General features: G+C 45.5%; 1 protein-coding gene across 5 annotated transcripts in view; it reads right to left on the bottom strand.

Annotated features, from left to right (window-relative positions):
* The window catches only part of CFAP74 (cilia and flagella associated protein 74), a 111,956-nt gene that overhangs the window by 83,566 nt on the left and 12,286 nt on the right, over positions 1-16,104 (bottom strand). For 3 of the 5 annotated variants that reach the window (XM_049877641.1, XM_049877640.1, XM_049877643.1), the window contains exons 2-6: positions 8,832-8,923; positions 5,746-5,830; positions 5,459-5,599; positions 3,708-3,806; positions 1,714-1,818 (exon numbers count right to left, since the gene is read on the bottom strand). In XM_049877641.1, coding sequence (XP_049733598.1) covers positions 1,714-1,818; positions 3,708-3,806; positions 5,459-5,599; positions 5,746-5,830; positions 8,832-8,904 — 503 coding nt within the window. In that variant the 5' untranslated portion in view covers positions 8,905-8,923. Of the gene's footprint in view, positions 1-1,713; positions 1,819-3,707; positions 4,605-5,458; positions 5,600-5,745; positions 5,831-8,785; positions 8,924-16,104 lie in introns of those variants that run through there. The other 2 variants (XM_049877642.1, XM_049877645.1) reach the window with 2 other exon arrangements.

Here is a 16,104-nt window from a genome sequence, read left to right on the forward strand (position 1 = left end):
TCTCTGAGGGTTTATAGAGTTTTTCACCCAACATGACTTCCAAGCAAGAAAATAATTTTACAGATGAAAGAATAGAGGCAATGGGCAAACACCCACAGAGTTCACTGGTATTATCAAGTGCCCCACATACGGAGCAGCTGGTCTGGCTAACAGAATGGCTTATTTGGGACTCAATATGTGTCATAATCAGTCTCCAAAATGACCCCGAATAATCTCTGCCTCCTTTTATTCATACCTTTAAGTGGTCCCCTCCTATATAGTATCTGGTTTAGTCTGTGTGACCAAGAGAATACAGCAGAAGAGCTGTTATGTCATTTCTAAGATGACACTGCAGCTTCTGTTTTGGTCTCTATCTCTCTTTCGTTCTTGCTCTTTTTCTATCTCAGATCCCTCACTCTGGGAGAAGCCAGCTGCCATGTTGTAAGCAGTCCTATGAAGAGGCCGAGGTCATGTGTCCCCCCAAAATGTATATCAACTTGGCTAGGCCATGATTCCCAGTATGGTGTGGTTGTCCACCATTTTGTAATCTGATGTGACTATACTATGTGTTGTAAATTCTAATCTCTGCCTGTGATTAATGAAGCAAGGTTAGGTTATGTTAAAGAGGATTAGGGTGGGATACAATATCCTTACTCAGGTCACAGCCCTGATCAATATAAGAAGAGTTTCCCTGGGGTGTGGTCTGTATTACCTTTTATCTTACAATAAAAGAGGAGAGAACTGAGCAGAGAGATGGGGACTTCCTGCACCAAGAAAGCAGAGCCAGGAGCCAAGTGCGTCCTTTGGACCTGGGGTCCTTAAGCTGAGACACTGCTAGACCAGGGAAGATTGATGACAAGGACCTTCCCCCAGAACCAACAGAGAGAAAGGCTTCCCCTGGAGCTGGTGCCCTGAATTCGAACTCCTAGCCTCCTAAACTGTGAGAGAATAAATTTCTCTTTGTTAAAGCCATCCATCTATGGTATTTCTGTGATAGCAGCACTAGATAACTAAGACAGGCCTCAACTCAGGCTGGGCCTCCATCAGGAGACGGAGGACAGAGGCCACCATGCAATGGCAGAGGTGCGCCACTCAGATCCGTGGCCCAGCAGCACATCCTGCTTCTCAGCCTCCTGCTCCTGAAGGAGGTGGCAGCTCCTTGAGGGGCCTGGTGTGGCTGTCTGCTTCTCCAGGTCTCCCAATCACTCTGTGAGCTACTTATAAAAAACCAGTTGGTGTCATGGCAACCCTATGCGTGTCAGAAGAGAGCTGTGCTCCACAGCGTTTTCAATTTTTCAGAAGTAGATCTCCAGGCCTTTCTCCCAAGGTGCCTCTGGGTGGGCCTGAACCTCCAATTTTTTGGGTAGTGGCTGAGCTCATAACTTGTTTGCATTACCCAGGGACTCTTGAGCAATTTATGTTGTTGTTGTTGTTAGTTGCTGTCAAGTTGGTGCCAACTCATGGCGACATACAATCATTGGTATGTTTGAGTCCATTATTGTGGCCATCATGTCAATTCATCTCATTGAGAGTTTCTCTCATTTTTGCTGACCCTCTACTTTACCAAACATGATGTCCCCTTCTAACAATTAGTCTTTCCTGATGATGTGTCCAAAGCAAGCAAGACAAAGTCTCTCCAGTCTCGCTTCAATGGAGGATTTTGGTTGCAGTCCTGACAATCAGCCAGGCACTCAGGAGGCTGGCTGCTCCCCCGCTCCCTCACCCCGTACTCACTCATTTTCCTTCAGTGAAGAGGTGATGCTCCTCTCCAGGTCCCTCTCGTTCTCTAGCTCTGTGCCCAAGCGGCTGCAGGTGGCCTGGAGGCGCCCCACAGCAGCACTGGGAGGGCAAGTGGCAGGAAAAAGGAGAGAAGGCGGGAAAACAAGTGAGAACCTCAACCACACAGAGATAGTCTGTGAACCTGTGGCCAAGGGGAACTCTGGAATCTTCCCCTGTCTCTGCGATACCTTCACCTAGCCTTGTACTTACTGCTCATTGAGAAATCGATCTAAACAATGAAGGGCTACCCTCATGGACTCACTGAGAACATGCACCGTGCCTCACGGCCTTGGGGAGTCCCACGAGGATGTGGCCCTTCGTCACCTTAGCTCTGTGCAGGCCTGGAGGGGGCGTGGGCTGCACAGGCACACTTGCTGAATGACTCGAGGGGCAAGGTGGTTTAAAAGCCTGGGAGGGCCTCCTGGTTTCAAGTGGCCACGACTTCTTTACTTCTCCCTCTTCCCTCCCACGGTTGTGGCTGCTCCAGCGCATGGGGCCAATCAGCTCCGGTGGTTACGTTTTGAGACAAACCTATCCATGGGGAGGGGTGAATGGGCGATGCCTCCTCTTGATGCCGGCCAGCACCCGGTACCCAGCATCCAGTTCTGCTGGGAGAGCAGGTGGGCAGGACACCTAAGAGAGCTGCTCAGGGCGTCTGGCTTTCCACAGTGATCAGAGGGCCCACTGTGTGTGGACGAGGACAATCCTGGGAAGCAGGAACTGAGCAGCAGGATTGGTCCTAACGACTCTGGGAGACACCTGGCCTGCAGGACTGCGCTGCAGAGACCACTAGTCCCCCCATGCCAGGCACTGCCCAGATGCCAGGGCCCTGTCACAGTGGGGGCTACAGGCTCACCGGGCCCAGGGGCTTTGAGGCTGCATCTCCATGAGCTGCCTCATCCACCTGGTCTGTTCCGTGGCCCTCAGGCCCCTCCACCCTCCAGGGGTACAGTATCTGCCCCACTCAGTCATCACACCTTCTCTCTCCTGCAGCACAGGGCCAGTTACAGGTCAGCACCCTGGGGTTCAGACTGCCAGGGCCAAGACCTGCTTGTCCCATCAGCAGGTTACTCTGGGCTGGTCACCCACCGTCCCTGATTCCGAGTTTCCCTGTCTGTACAACGTTGCCTACCCCAAAGGGTTGCTGTGATGGTCATACAAGCTGAGGCACATTTAGCTCTCATGCCCATAGTGACACTCAGTGCATGTCATGAGCGTGGGCGACTCACCAACCAACACCCTGCCCTGCTGTCGGGCTGAGCCCAGGCTCAGAGCTTCACATCCTGGCAAACACCATCCACCCTACTGCTCAAGAAAAAAGGCAGTTCTGACGATTTCTTTCCTTAACCTAAACCACCCGGGATCTGTCCACCTGCTTGAGTCAACAGCCCCCAATCCTGTCCACCACTACCTGCCTCCCCCACCATGCCAGTCTATCGCACTTGGCCCTGCTCCTTCTCCCCTCCCCTCGCCTGCCCTACCCTGCTCACCGAGGCCCACCCTGCCCACCACACCTGGCCCTGTGTGGAGCCCCATGGCAACTACACTCCCCCACTCACTGGGGCCGTGTCCTGTCCTGGCCTTTGCCTGTGCTTTCCCACTGCCCAGGACGCTCTTTCCCCAGGTAACCACATGACAGGCTTGTCTTGTCACTCAGGTCCCACCTAAGGTCGTCTTCTCAGGTGGCCACCTTCCTGGCCACCTGCCTCCAGAGTGGCCTGTCACTCTTCATATTTCATCATCTTGTCTGCCCTCCTGCCTGCCTGAACACAGTAGGTGCTTCGTAAACTATTTGTGGACCATGGATGAAGCTCTGCTGCCCTATGCTTATGAGCCAAGTGACAAACACTGGCTTGGTGCTCAGTCACCTCCTGGTTCCCAGCACAGATGTACCACCCACCAGGCCACCTGGAGGGAGACCGGACAGCCGGCTGGATGCCAAGACCTACATGTTGTTGGCCTCTTTCTCCTCAGCGATTTCTGCCTCCACGGCTGCCTGCTGTCTGGTGATGAGGTCGATCCTCTGGCGGCAAGCACGCAGCTCCTCTCTGGAAATCGGGGCAAGAACTTGGATGAATGGCTCCTGCAGTTCAGTCATCGCCCCCTACTCAGGAGCCTGCACTGTACCTGGCCTCAGGGAAGGTGCAGTGGGTGGGGTGGGCTGGGCACCAGACACATTCACAAACCTCAGGGGTCTCCCCCAACCCTGTCCAGGGCGGGGCCACAGTCACCCGGTGTTCCCAGGGGTCTTCCTAACTCGCTCAGGCTACAAATGCAGTGTTCTGTCATCTGTTTTCTGGAAACCCTGCTGAGGGGGGCACCTGTGTGACCTCCACGCCCAGGTGGACATGCTCTCAGTAGCTGAGGACAACTTCAGGAATGGGGAGTTTACTTGAAGCAGCTTAAGTGAGAAATCTCTGCAACCAGAGCACCCTGGTGAGGGAGTGGGAGGGCCACAGGGGCCACAGGCCACAGCTCCCCGGCAGCATTCTATAATTGCAGACCGGGGAAGACAACCAACCAACCTCAACTGTGTGACGCGGACCGAGTCCCAGCTCACACCCTCGCTCTAAAACAAACCTGGGGTCACATGGGGGACTCCACTATGACACTGCTACAGGATGATATTAAAAAAAGAAACAAAAAACAGTTGCCTTCGAGATGACTGCAACTCGTGGCGACCCCATGTGTGTCAAAGTAGAATGGTGCTCCAGAGCTTTTTCAGTGGCTGATTTTTTGGACGTAGATTGCCAGACCTTTCTTCTGAGACACCTCTGGGTAAACTTGCACCTCCAACCTTTCACTTAGGAGCCAAGTGCATGTACTATTTGTGCCACCCAGGGACTCTGGGATGATATTAGAGAAATATTATTAATTTTCTTAATTGCAACAATGGTGCTGAATTTATGAAGAATGTCCTTATTTTCAGAAGATGCTGAAGTATTTAGGAATAAAGTATCATGATGTCTGCAACATGCTTTCAAATACATCAGAAAAAAAAACCTATTACACACACACACACACATACACACACACAAAGAAGTTACAGCAAGAAATGCTAACAGTGGTTCCAGGCGGTGGCACCCTGGTGATGGCTGTGCTGTTTTCTACTTTTCTGCATGTTTGACATTCTCCTTAGTCAGTGTTTGGGGGAATCCTCTCTTGGGGCTGTCCTAATCAAGGTTAAGTGGGGAATGCGGCAGGGCCCTCCACTTCAGCATAAACACCACAACAGGTACCACAGACGTTCTGACACTGTACCCTGGGTCCTGCCTGGAGAGCTGTGGGCAGTGTTGATATCAGGAGCCCACCTGTCATCTGGGGCCTCACAGAACCAAGAAGCACACTCCAGGAGACAGCATGGGAGCAGTTCTCCCAAAGCAGATGGTACCAGAGGAAGAGCAAAAGGGGCTAACAACCCTGGATGCCAACCACCCACTGCATGGGGTTTGCTAAGTCTTCTTCCAAGCAAAGACTTGAAGAAGGGCAGGAGACTGGAAGGACTCTTAGTACCTGCCACAGACCATGTTACAGCAACGCCACGTGCCAAGGGGAGCCAGCAGCCCGGCACATAGTGAGCGGACAACCCAGATGGCAGGGAGGACCCTGCCTGGGCCAAGGTGTCCTGGAGAACCTCGGGGACGACCGCTTGCTGGGCCTGATGTGGTGGCTCAGAGTATGCTCACCGACTAGTGCTCACCTTGTTTTTTGAATGAAAAGATCTTTCTCTTCATGTACTGTATCAAGGTGTTTCAGGTCCCTTCTCAGGCGCAGAGCCCGAGTTCTGTCTTTGTCAGCTGTTTTTGTTTTCTCTGCATCAGCATTTTGTTCTTTCCCTGGACTTAAAGAAGGACACCAGCTGCCATTCGCACCTACCAGGCCCTGGTCCTTCTCCTGGGGCCCAACCCAGCTCACTCCTCGCTTGCCCCCTTTCTGTGGGAGGTGGAGGTGACCCAAGGGGAGCAAGCTGCAGCTTGGGTTGATTACCAGCAGTTTTCCAGGGGAGCATCGCTCTCCACTTCCTGAAGAAGAGCTTCAATCTCAAACTCTTCATCTTCTAATCTACCCATGTCTAGAAATCAAGACGAGAGTTAGAATAACAGAAAGTAGGTTTAGATGTTCAGTCTGAAGTTCTAGGATCAGTCCTTGTGGTGAAATGAGTTTCTTGATGTCATGAATTGAATTGTGTCCCCCCAAAATATGTGGCAATAGGGTTAGGCCATGACTCCCAGTATTGTGTGGCTATCCTCCATTTCGTGCTTGTAATTTTAAGCTAAAGAAAATTAGGGTGGGATTGTAACACCACCCTTACTCAGGTCACCTCCCTGATCCAATGTAAAGGGAGTTTCCCTGGGGTGCGGTCTGTACCACCTTTTAACCCTCAAGAGATAAAAGGAAAGGGAAGCAAGCAGAGAGATGGGGACCTCATACCACCAAGAAAGAAGCACCAGGAGCAGAGCAAGTCCTTTAGACCCAGGGTTCCTGGGTGGAGAAGCTCCTAATCTAGGGGAAGACTGACGAGAAAGACCTTCCTCCAGAGCTGACAGAGAGAGAAAGCCTTCCCCCGGAGCTGATGCCCTGAATTTGGACTTTTAGCCTACTTTACTGTGAGAAGACAAACTTCTCTTTGTTAAAGCCATACACTCGTAGTATTTCTGTTATAGCAGCACTAGATGACTAAGATACTTTATGTGGCCTTTTACCTTGGTTCTTTGGAAAAACAGCTTGAAAGCTTTTTCCCCTAAGCCTGGAGGAGTTACCTTTGCCCTAGTTTTCTACCCTAGAAGGTTTGTTACTTTTCTCTAGGCTAATTGACATTTCCTGGTTAAATTGTAAACAACTTGGTTTTGACATTCTTTGTCTGGTTCTGGGTGGCAGCTGCCCTGTGACTGGTATGCCCTTGCAAAGACTGGTTAATGGACTATGCAAATCAGGTGAGTTGTAGCCTACTATGCAAATGAAGTGTCTGTGGTCTATCAAGAGGGAATTGGTTCATTTGTGGCCCCCTGCTGGGAGGGGCCAGGCCTTGAAATTGAAAAGGAGTTGTGTATATAAGCAGCCAAATCCACAGAGGTTTCTGACACAGAAAGAAGCAGGAAGAGAAGCAACAGGAAGAAGCAGAAGGAATCAAAAAGAGAGAAGCAGAGAGAGAGGAGGCCAGGAACCTCCTGAAAGAGGTGTAACACGGGTCAAGGGTTGTAACACTGAAGACAGCGACAGGCCCGGATGGGGCCTAGCAGTAGAGCCAGTGGTGACAGGCCCAGAAGGAGCCCAGTGGTAGAGTCAGCAGTGACAGACAGCAGGGCCAAGAGGGGTCTGTCCCAAGGAGGCTGAGAAGAACACGTCCTGAAGGGACCGAGAAGAGGCCTGTCCTCAGGAGGTCAAAAGGAGGCCTGCATGGTTGAGAGGAGCTGAGAGAGCTGTCCTGCACTGCAGAAGGGAGATTTTACCTACGTGTTTCCTGATTCTGATTCTAAATTGTAGCCTGTTGATCCCAAGTTGTACTCTGTTCCTTAATAAACCACGTAACGATAAGTATGGTCTGTAAGTTCTGTGTGGCCATTGCAATGGATTATGGAACCCAGCAGAGAAGTAGAAAGTGCCGTGGGAGGGATGACTGGTGTCAGAATTGGTAAAACATTGGAGAGTAGAGGTATGTCTGACCGCTACCTCATAGGGGTTAGCCTTGGGCCCATCTTGATTCACATTATCCCCCCTGAAGTTAGACAGGCTGTGACATTACTACTACTAACCAAAAAAAAAAAAAACCAAACCCCTTGCCTTCGAGTGGGTTCCGACTTATAGTGACCCTATAGCCCCATTTTATAATCCTGACAAGCTCAAACTGGGCAGCAATGATGGCAACCACTTCTTAGAGCAGCAGCTCTCAAAGTGTGGCCCAGGGAACCCCAGGGGGTCCCTCAGACACACTCAGGGAAACTATGGAGTCAAAACTGTGTTCATGATAATACTGACACATCATTTGCCCTTTTCATTCTCATCCTCTCACAAGAGTACATGGAGTTTTCCAGAGGCCACATGGCATGCGGTATCGAAACAGGCTGAATGCAGATGCAGATAGGAAAATCCCGCTGCTGTCTATTAAACCAGACAGTAAAGAAATACTGTTATTCTGCTCACTAAACTTTTTTGGTTTGGGAAAACATGGCTTTTTTTTAATTCAAAACGTAATGTTAACGTTACATGTAATGGGTTTGTTATTGTTACTTTAAAAGGATAAGTAAATGTTTTCTAAAAATTTCAGGTCTAAATTCTAACACAGTAAATGTAGGCAGATTGAACACATAACAAAACTCTTTGGGGTTCTCGATAATTTTAAGAGTGTAAAGGGGTCTTCAGACCAAACAGTTTGAGAATCGCTGCCTTCAAGCAGACTTCCAGCAAAGAATGGTGAGTTGAACTGTATTGGGTTTATCTCCACTCCCTCATGTTAGCTCAGTAAAATAACTGAAAAGGAGTCTTAAAAAGCATATAAATCCCCAATGACAAGGAGAACAGAAGAGGGAAGACAGGGGATGAAAGAAGCCAACAAAAGTTTAGACGATGGAGAGCACGTGGACAAGCGGACAAGTGGCGACTGACTTAATCCGCCACAAAAGCTGAAAGATGAGCCTGGGTAGGGGCAGCAGGGAGCAGGGAAATGAGTTTCTAGATTGGAATGGCCCACCCAGTGCCCAGCATGTGACCCAAATCCAGGCACATCTTTAAAAATTCAGATCATCAGAGATTTTGTTTTTGAAACTCCAAAAGCTTCCAGGAAAAGAAAAAAAAAAAAAATAGGTCACAGCTAAAGGATTATGATAAAAATGGCATCAGGTTTCTCAGTAGGGGCACTCAGTAGGAAACTAGAAAAGTATGGTCCGCCGCTTTCAAAATTCTCAGCCACAATTTATCTTTCACTCAAGTAAAGACAGACTAAAATAAGCTCTCTCTCAAAGAAAAAAATATGAAGTTAAAAAAGGTAGTCTCCCTGCAAGAAGGGAACTAAAGGGCAACTACGAAGTACATCATTTGTCTTCTTCCTTGTTGCTGAAAGTTATTTGTGAGAGAACCTTCGTAAATGTTGTCCAAAATCGGGCCGTCATTCAACTCCTCCTCAGGGAACAGGCTCATATCTTCTTCCATTTTGGGAGGTGGAAATTAGCTACAAACGAACAAACAAACAAAATTTCATTCTTTCTACTACATAGCTTCTGCAGAATCACAAAACACAGGTAAACAAGACCACAGATTTAAGGAAAAATAAATAAATAAAAACAAACCCCTGCAAATTGGATTTCTTCCTTTCTTTTTTATCACTGCACTTTAGATGAGGGTTTACAGAACAAATTAGCTTCTCATTAAACAGTTGGTACATACATTGTTTTGTAACACTGGTCACCAACCCCACGCCATGTCAACACTCTCCGCTTTTCGACCTTGGGTTCCCTGTCACCAGCTTTCCTGTCCCCTCCTGCCTACTAGTCCTTGCCCCTGGACTGGTGTGCCCCTTTAGTCTCATTTTGTTTTAGGGCCTGTCTAATCTTTGGATGAAGGGTGAACCTCAGGAGGAACTTCATTACTGAGCTGAAAGGGTATCCAGGGGCCATATTCTTGGGGTTTTTCTCGTCTGTCAGGTAAGTCTGGTCTTTTTTTTTATGAGTTAGAATTTTGTTCTACATTTTTCTCCAGCTCTGTCCAGGACCCTCTATTGTGATCCCTGTCAGAGCAGTTGGTGGTGGTAGCCAGGCACTCAGTCTGGTGGAGGCTGTGGTAATTGCAGTCCATTAGTCCTTCAGACTAATCTTTCCCTTGTGTATTAGTTTTCTTCATTCTCCCTTGTTCCTGACAGGGTGAGACCACTGCAGTTTCTTAGATGGCCGCTCACAACCTTTTAAGACCCCAGACACTACTCACTGAAGTAGAATGTAGAACTCTTCTTTATAAACTACGTTAAGCTAATTGAGCTAGATGTTCCCCGAGACCATGGTGGATTTCTTAATAATTAAAAACTTCTTTTAAAAAAAAGACATTAAGAAAATAAATAAACCACAAACTAGGAAAAAAAGTATTTGTAGCACATATATCTGACAAAGGTCTTGTATCTAGAATACATAAAGAGCTCCTAAAAATCAACAATATAAACTTCAAAAACCCAATTTAAAAAGAGCAAAAGATTTAGAACAGACATGACAAAAGAAGATGCACAAATGGCCAATAAGCATATAAAATTGCACAACATTGTTAGTCATTAGGGAAATGCAAACTAAAACCACAACGAACTACTGTACATCTATTAGAATATCTAAAATAAAAAAGACTGATAATACCAAATGTTGGCAAGAGTGTAGGATGATTGGAACTCTCACACATTGCTGGTGGGAGTGTAAATGGTACTTTGGAGAATTGTTGGGCAGTTTCTTATAAAGTTATAGTTACCACATAGCTTAGTCACCTAGTGCTGCTATAACAGAAAATACCACAAATGGACAACTTTAACAAACAGGTATTTATTTGCTCACAGTTTAGGTGGCTGGACATCTAAATTCAGGGTGTCAGCTCTAGGAGAAGGTTTTCTCTGAAGGTTCTGGAGGAAGGTCCTTGTCTTTTTGAGATTCTGCTTCTGGACAATCTTCTTGTGGTTTGGCATTTCTCTTCTCCCATCTCTGCTAGCTAGCTTGCTTTTTTTTTTTTTTCCCTAAATTTTATTTATTTTGTTGTTGTTGAGAATATGCACAGCAAAACAATGATTCAACAGTCTCTACATGTACAGTTTAGTTAAATTCTTCGAGTTGTGCAACCATTCTCATTGTCTTTTCTGAGTTGTTCCTCCCTCATGAACATAAACTCACTGTCCCCTAAGGTTCGTATCTAATCTTTTGAGTTGCTGTTTTCAATTTGATTCCATACAGATCATTCTTAAAAGAGCATAATGCTCAAGGCAGAGGTTTTTTTTTTTTTTTTTACTAGTTAAGCTAAACTATTGTTCAGTTTTAAGATGAGGTCAGTGGATATTTTTGGTTTATGGTTTTAAAGATTATCTCAGGGAAATAGTTCTAGGGGTTCATTCACCCTCCATGGCTCCAGAAAGTCTAGAGTCCATGAGAATTTGAACTTCTGTTCTGCATTTTCAGGATTCTTCTATGGAATCTTTGATCAAAATGTTCCACTTGCTTAACTTTTGATACCATAGCCTGACAATAAAAGTAGACAAAGGAAAATTACAGCCCACCCTCACTCATGAACACAAACAAAAAAACTCAAAGTATTACCAGCCTAGATCCAATAATATATAATCAGGATAATATATGCTGACAAAGATGAATTTATTTAGCATTAGAAATCAACTAATTTAATCCACACATTAACAAATCAAAGGAGGGAAATTATATGATCAACTCAGTAAATGCAGATGAAAAAAATTATCTGATAAAATTCAATATCCCATCTATAATATTTAAAAACTTAGCAAACCAGGATTAGGAGAAAACTTCTTTAATGTGATAAAAGACATATAACAACAACAACAAAAAAAAAGCCTAAAGCAAACTTACTTAATCAAACAGCTTTAAAAGCATTTAGGACTGAGAACAAAACAAGGATACCCACTCAAACCACTTCCATTCAATATTTACTAAACTCCCAGCCATAACAATCAGATGTAAAAAAAAGTAAAAGACAAAGAATGAAAGGAAAAAACAATCATTATTTTCAGATAATATGACTGTGTATGAAGAAAATCCAAAAGACTATACAGATAAATTATTAAAATTATCAAGACAGTTTAGTAATGTTGCTTGATACAAACTTAGTAATAAAAATCAATTCTATTCTTATTAATCAGAATAATGAGAAAATAAGATTTTGAAAGCTACCGTTTATATTAAGATAAAAAATATGAAGTCCTTAAGAATAAATATAACAAAAGATGTGCAAAACCTCTAAAGAGAAAATGATGAAACTCCCCCCAAGAGACATTAAAAGAGACCCAATAAAAATAAAATATTAAACACATGTATATTCATGAACTGGAGACTCAACGTTGTCATGATGCCAGTTCTCTCTAAATTGATCTATTGATTCACTGAAACTCCTATCAAAATCCTAGTGTGTGTGTATGCGTGTGTAAGAGAGAGAGAGAACTGACTGGTGAATTTGAAAATGTGTATGTAAGAACACAGGTATAAGAACAGCTAAGACAATCTTAAAGAAGAACAAATGGGAAGGGACACCCTACCAGATAATGAGACGTATTATAAAATTAAGACAATATAGTGCTGTGGCTGGGACAAACGGACCAATGGTACAGAACAGAGAGGCCAGAAACAGGCCTTGTGAGTGGAAAGGAGTGGAGCTCTCAATCAACATGCCAAGAATCTGGCACCCACCTTGAAGAGAGTTCCACATGGGTTAAAGGCTCACATGTGAATGGCAAAACTCTTCTATGACAGGGGGAGGAGCAGTGGGGGGGGGGGATACTTCATAACCTCAGGGTTTCTTTAAACAAGGCACCAAAAATTGTAACCACAAGGGAAAAAGTTAGTGGAGTACCCACTGCAGTTGAGTTGATTCCGACTCATAAAGACCCTATAGGACAGAGTAGAACAACCATATAGAGTTTCTAAGCAGACTGCCACATCTTTCTCCTGCAGAACAGAGTGGCTGGTAGGTTTGCTGACCTTTTGGTTAGCAGCAAAGAGCTTAATCACTGCACTACCAGGACTCCTACTGGTTGAGTAACCTAGTAACCTACATTAAAATTTAAAACTTTTGTTCAGACGACAGCCGAAGGAGAGTTAAAGAACAGTGACACAGTAGAAGGTAATTACAACAACCAACAAAGGCTTACTGTCAAGATTATTTATGGATAAATAAAGAAGACAGCCCAATGGCAGCATGGGGAAAGGGCTTTAGCAGGCACTTTACAAGAAGGGATGTTTCAATGGCCAGTAAACAGGCGGCCATATGTCCAGTTTGTTGGCTTGTCCTAGCTAATTCCTGTTTTCCTTATATTAATAATCGTGTCCCTTTAACTCTTAATAGAGTCCTGGTTTGGATGATAAATTATATGGTCATCCTACCAACAAACCAAGAAAAGTTAGTCAACCTCATTCCTAATTAGGGAAATGAAAACTAAAGCCACAATGAAATACTATCACATACTCATCAGACTTGGGGAAAGGATATGGAGCAGTGGGGATGTTCACATTGAAAGAGGAAGTAAGAACTGGGACAACCACATTGAAAAGAACTTGGTGTTACTGGGAAGGCTGAAAATAGCTGTAGCTCATCTTCATTACCACATAGCATTCCATCGTACAATTCATGTCAGCCTACTGTTGGTGGCCATTGGAATGGTTTCCAGTGTTGCTGCTGCAACAAACACTGTTGCTCTGTAGAATCTTGTTATGTCTTCTGGTATTTAAGCATAAGAGTTTCTGTACTCACCTCAGAGAGGCACTGCTAGCCCTCAGTATTAGTTTTCTATGGCTGCTATAAATTACCATAAACTTAGTTGCTTGAACCAACATAAATTTATGATCTTACAGTTGTGGAGGTCAGGAGTCAGAAATGGGTCTCGCTGGGCTAAAATCAAAGTGTCAGCAGGGCTGTGTTTCCTTCTGGAGGCTGTAGGAGAGAATCTGTCTCTTGCCTTTTCCAGCTCCTACAGGCTGCCCATAATCCTTCACTAAGGCCCCATTCCTCCACCTTCAAAGGCCAACAACATTGGACCGAGTCCACTGCCACCTCTCTTGTTCTTTCTCTTCTGCCTCCCCTTTCCACTCATAAAAGCTCTTGTGATTACATTGGGCCTACACAGATAATCCAGGATGATCTCCCCATTTTAAAGTCCGATGATTAGCAACTTTTATTCCATCTGCAACCTTAATTCCCCTTTGTCATGTAACCTATTTACAGGTTCCAAGGATTAGGACATGGACATCTTTGGGGTGGCATTATATTCCCTACCATACCCTCTGACTCAGCAATTCCTCCCCTAGGTGGGTACCCTTCAGAAACTCTTACACATAAATACCAGGAGACATAACATGATTCTACAGAGCAGCAGTGTTCATAACAGCGGCAATGCTAGAAACAATTCCAACAGCCTTGAACAGTAGGCTGATGACCCATTCGATGGAATACTATATGGTAACAAAGATGAATGAACCACAGCTAATGACATGGATGAATCTGTCTCCTATAAGCACCTCTAGCGTAGTCAGTGAGATAGAGACACAGCACAGCTGAATTAATGCTAACCACACAATCTGACCCTTGATCAGATTTTCAGCTTTACAACTCTGAGTCACTAAGGAAATGTTTGTCCTTGGCGGTCAAAACCAGGATGTGAAACAGTGTGTCCTGAGGGGTCTTGACACAAATATCCATCTGCATCCCAAAAATGCATGTGCTTAGGAAGAGTACCGCCACCAGTAAGGTATTTTTTGCCAGACAAAGAAAATTACGTGTAAGTATTTTGTGACCATTGTCTAAGTACCCTGTGACTATTATCTGTAATCTCTACTTACAGCCATTAATGATTTATAACCAATCAGTCTGTTACAGCTGTACCCTAAGGACCAATGAGGTACCCCTCCTCGCCTCGCCAGATCCCGCCTTGCACTTCCCTAACCGAAGATGCACCAGTCACAAATATCCTGCAACTAGTTCCCACTCTAGCAGTATAATTGACCCAAACCTGGACCCCCTCTTTGGACACCACTGTCCCATTTTGATGGGCTGTGTTGTTCCCAGTTAGAACTGTAACCTGAGCCTAGAATAAACCTCTGTGTTTTATTTGCACAGCTTCTGTCTTCTGTACCATGGCAACGTATTTGGTGGCAATGATGGAATCCAGAAGTACTCTGCCTGCATTGACCCTGTAGACTGAGGACTCAGAACACCAGGTGCTGGCAAGGGCCTTTTCCGTCCCCTCCACCTCCCTGGCTCTTGGGGATCGACAGGTAGGCCTTTCCAGCCTGAATTCTGCTCTTTTTTGGATTGCAGCTTGCTGGGTTCGTTTGGGGCTCTTTCTACTTCCCTTCACTTTTGGTTCGCTGCTGGCCCTAAGTTGTTGAGCAGATTTTTGCAGTGCCTCTCCCCAGTCACTGTTGTTTGCTTCTGCTTCCCTAAAGAGCTAATTCAGGGTCTTAAGAGTGCCTTTTTTCATTCCAGAGTTTTAAGGCTTATCTCTTTGTCACGAGTGGTTGTTATATTAGCTACTAACATTTAGTAGTTAAGTGCTACCTCTGCTAACCAAAAGGTTGATAGTTCCAATCTACCAGGTGCTCCTTGGAAACTCTATGGGGCAGTTCTACTCTGTCCTATAGGGTCACTATGAGTTGGAGTCGACTCCACAGCAATGGGTTTTTTCTAAGGAAGAGAACACCCAGCCCTCAGGGACTCCTGCTGGCTTTATGTTCAAACATTATAGTCCAGATTCCTGTGCATATTTAGATCAGTGGCATGCAATAACCAAGGATAGTGTTGAAAAATGTTAACCAAAGTGGGGAACTTCTGACATGTCAAAAATTACCTTTTTGTGTTCAAAATTAGAAAAACAGGGGGCCTGTAGAGAAACAGGAAACCCTGGTGGCATAGAGGTTAAGTGCTACAGCTGCTAACCAGGAGGTCGGCAGTTCAAATCCGTCACATGCTCCTTGGAAACTCTACGGGGCAGTTCTACTCTGTCCTATATGGTTGCTATTAGTCAGAATCGGCTTGACGGCAGTGGGTTTGGTTGGTTTTGGGTACAGAAACAACGGGACATTTTTTTACAACTGGTACCAGGAATCTGCAAAAAGGCAACTGGAAGGCAGGCTGGCTTCCCTTGTGAAGTCACTCTCCAAACTGGACAAAGCACAGAAGTCTACTCCCTCCTCTGATTCTTCCCCGACCCTTCCTGCTGCTTCTTCTGCAACCTAACTTCCCCTTCCTTTGTCCCTGCTTCCCCTACTCACAATCCCCCTCCTATTTATCCTGCCTTGCCTACCTGTCCCCCTGTCATGGATAGAACTTTGTTCCCCAAAAATGTGTGTCAAATTGGCTAGGCCATGATTCCCAGTATTGTGATTGTCCACCATTTTGTCATCTGATGTGATTTTCCTTTGTGTTATAAATCCTGCTTCTGTGATGTTAATGAAGCAGGATTGGAGGTAGTTATGTTAATGAGGCAGGACTCAATCTACAAGATCAGTTTGTGCCTTAAATCAATCTCTTTCAAGATATAAAAGACAGAAGCAACCAGAGAGACATGGGGACCTCTAACCACGAAGAATGCAGAACCAGGAGGGGAGCGTGTCCTTTAGACTTGTGGTCCCTGCACTGACAAGCTTCCAGGAC

The sequence above is a fragment of the Elephas maximus genome, chromosome 3, assembly GCF_024166365.1.
Source record: "Elephas maximus indicus isolate mEleMax1 chromosome 3, mEleMax1 primary haplotype, whole genome shotgun sequence".
Taxonomy (NCBI): domain Eukaryota; kingdom Metazoa; phylum Chordata; class Mammalia; order Proboscidea; family Elephantidae; genus Elephas; species Elephas maximus.